General features: G+C 47.0%; 1 protein-coding gene across 2 annotated transcripts; it reads right to left on the bottom strand.

Annotated features, from left to right (window-relative positions):
• Positions 1-484: 484 nt before the first annotated feature.
• On the bottom strand, positions 485-3,142 carry LOC128971417 (retinoic acid-induced protein 3-like). 2 transcript variants are annotated; one of them, XM_054386961.1, is made up of 3 exons: positions 2,218-3,142; positions 1,253-1,305; positions 485-577 (listed from the first exon to the last, which is right to left on the bottom strand). In XM_054386961.1, the coding sequence occupies exons 1-3, from the start codon at positions 3,140-3,142 to the stop codon at positions 485-487; spliced, it is 1,071 nt and encodes a 356-aa protein (XP_054242936.1). The 2 variants fall into 2 exon arrangements, with proteins under 2 accessions (XP_054242936.1, XP_054242938.1); XM_054386963.1 differs by having other exon boundaries at positions 1,253-1,296.
• Positions 3,143-3,362: the final 220 nt, after the last annotated feature.

Below are 3,362 nucleotides of genomic sequence, written 5' to 3'. Positions count from 1 at the left end.
ATGTGCTCACAGGCAGGCAGGAGTCTGGATGTGTAGGGATGATGCTCCTGCTTATGCCTCTTCTCCCATCAGATGTGGGGTGTAAGCATCTCCATGAGCTGATCACAGTGAGTCGTGGCTGGCACAGAGCCAGCTGCAGACCTGGCTGATGATCTTCCTGCTGCTCTAGCACTACAGCATTCCTGCTGAAAATAGGCCAGGACAGGCTCTTCCCAGCACGTTCCTCTGTCAGAAGAGATGAACTCCATTCCACACAGAAACAGTGAGCAGGGACAGGCTGGCTAGAGCAGTGTCTGAAAGCTGTGTTTGAGGAATGAGAGGCATCTACAAGGGTGCTTGTGTAGAGAAAAGAGGACCCCTCTCCTCCTATGTCATTGTGGGTTAATTGTCTCTTCTGCCAGAGAACTCATCCATCATCATGTGGCCCATGCCCCATGCCCTTGTTGACAGGCACTTAGTCTCTTTTTTTCTTGCTGCAGACCTGCTACATGGGGCCTTTACCACCTGTGTAGTCATGGTATGGGCTTGTCCGGGCCTTGGGTCGAGGGATGGAGAAATCACTTTGGGATTCGATGGTCTGGAAAGAAAGCACACAAGTCTTTACCTTTCAAAACTGGAGAGAAGTAATAGAATGTGGGTTTAAAAACACCAACAAGTAAAACAAAGCAGGGGAGGGAGAAACAGAGCTGAAGGTTTCCTGAGAGTGTGATCAATGGGGCTGTGGAAGAGGATCCTGGCAGAACAAACCAGCAATGGAGACATGTCCCTGGACTATATGTGGGAACAAGATGTGAGCTATTAGACCTGGCTAGGCTGTGATCTGAAGGAGAGCACTGGTGAATGGACACGAGGACACACAGAGTGCCCACTCTGGATCAGCACTGCAACTGCCAGTGGTTCCTGGTGGGAATACATTCAGGGCATGGGAGGGGAAAAGGAGCATGATCTCCTGGGGAAAGGGCACAGTCTACTGCAGAAACTGTGTTCAAAAAGATGACTTTGTATGTAATGTCACATCCAGAAGCACTGAAAACCACAACCTCAGACTTTGCCCTAGACCCTCCACCACCCCATCTCCTTACATCTAGCCATAGGCATTGCCATGAACACATCATCCAGCTCCATGCAAAGCATTGATCTGCTGGCACAGAGCCTAGTCTAGAACCATCTCTCTTTGCCTGCTCTCCTTCTCTTCAGTGCCTGAACAATAGCCTATGTGTGGTGAAACAGGTGAAGTGGAGCATGAACTTACCTTCATCTGAAAGTGAGAAGAGTATGGGGAGTAGCTGAGATTTTCTGTGCCTCCTGAGTCACAAGACAAGAGAGGTAGAAAGTTAGCTTTATATGGTAGCTTGGAAGTATCATATCAAGGGAGATTCAAAGGGCCTGTGGCTACATTAGCAGCTACTTTTAGACTGATGAAACCATGCAATATGCAGGCAGGAATGGGTTAAAACCCACAGGTGACTTTTTAAATATTCCTGAAAGCAGGAATGAATGGTATGTAAATAACAGGACATAGGTGGCCTTGGAGTTTAGACATCTGTTGCCTCACAATTACTGTCATCATCACCAGCCAAATCCCTCCCACTTGGATGTACAAGACCCTCTCTGTGGTATTCCCTGGGAGATCGCAGCCCTTCTCAGCTATTCTTTTACAACCTGGAGGTCTGACTCCAGGGGATGAATGTGATCTCAGCAGCAGACCCACAGGCAGTGGAGTCACATCTACCCACAGATTTGGGAACCCTTGTCCAAGTAAGCATGAGACTCATACAGAAAAGTAAGATGTCCTTGGATGGGTTCATTTTTAGATAGATAATGGGAACCACATTAGAACTGGAATAAATAATCTCCAGGGTATAACCTGGAGAGGTCTGAAGAGCTGGAGCATTGCTGAGAAACAAGCAAACAAAAATCCTGAATTTACATGGACTTCCCAGACATAATAGAATTATAAGGAGTTATCTCTCAGCCCTGACACATAGTAAGTCTCCTACTCAGTCACTCCTCCTACATAACTTTGGCTTTGCATTGGTCCTTATTCTTTTCCCTCTTGTCAGGAGATTCTTTTTCACTTGTACTTCTGAAGTTTCATCAGTCTGACACTTGTTTTCTGTCTCTAAATTATCCATCATCTTCAAATCTTTTCTTTAGCTCATAAGTGGTGCCTGTGATTAGGGCTGGGGGAGAGTGGAGTTGTTCCTTTCATCCTACCTTGCACAAGCTCATCTTGGGTGTAGGCACGGTTGTCCACTCCAGTTGTCTGCTTTATGAGCTTGGGTTGGCAGAAGTTATTTTCTGGAGGGTAGTCCTCCAGCCTCAGAGGAGCAGTGAGGAAACAAATTTCAGGAACGATATACATAATCAGAAAGATCCATCCATTGGACACCAAAGCAATGGCCATGACAGGATCATCCCAGCTAGGTCTCTCTAAAACTGTGTTGCCTTTTGTGAGCATAGTGATCCACACCACCCAAATGGCAATCGAAAACAGGGCAGTGACAAAGATGTGTGCCCCATGCCTTTTCCAGCTTTTGTATGGCCCACAGAATGTGAACATGGACACCAAGAAGGTCAGGGCCATCAGGAAGAGCACGTAGATCAAAAGCATGACAAAGTCCTTGTTGGTATCTTCTCGAGACATACTCAGAAATGTGTCTCTCTGGTTTACTAGCATGGTGACTAAGTACTCAATGTTGATCACCACTTGTACCAGGAGAAAGGAAAAAATGAGGAGCAGCAAGACCAGCCAGGAGAAGGGTTTTCTTCCTCTCACTAGCTTGCTGAGGTTGCAGGCATGGGTGAGGAGGCATGCAAAGCAGAGAGCAAAGATTACTCCAAATAGAAAGAAGCGAGTAGGGCGAGTCGTGTCATTGAGCTTAATGATGAAGGCAAAAGTGAGACCAAAAACGCCAAGTGTGCCTAAGAGAAAGAAGAAATAGATGGAGATCATCTGCCTCTTGCTGTTGTCCTGGACTTTGCAGATGAGAAAGAAAAGTGAGCAGATAAGGAAAATGGTGATGAGGACACCAGCTGCAGCCAGTGACTCTAGGACAATTCCCCATGCCATCTCCACGTTACAGAGCAGGTAATAGTCATCACTGATGTTGCTGCAACCTCGTGGAGGTGTTGTTGTCATCCTCTCACCTTCTTGAACAGCTTCCCTGTGAAATACTTCCCCAAAGCTGTAGAAAAAGAAAAGGCACAAGCTGTTGTATCATCCACCTGGGTGCTGCCAGCAGTGGGAAAGGAGATGCCCATGCCCACTTCACTGGGCAAGGACACTGCAGTGCTAAGGACACAGAGGTATACGAGCAGAGCCATCCCCTTGTTTGGCATTGGCTGTCTATCAAGGGAAA

Source organism: Indicator indicator, chromosome 14, assembly GCF_027791375.1.
Source record: "Indicator indicator isolate 239-I01 chromosome 14, UM_Iind_1.1, whole genome shotgun sequence".
Lineage (NCBI taxonomy): Eukaryota > Metazoa > Chordata > Aves > Piciformes > Indicatoridae > Indicator > Indicator indicator.
Note: the sequence above shows the minus strand (reverse complement) of the source record. Positions and strands in the feature narration are given on the sequence as shown.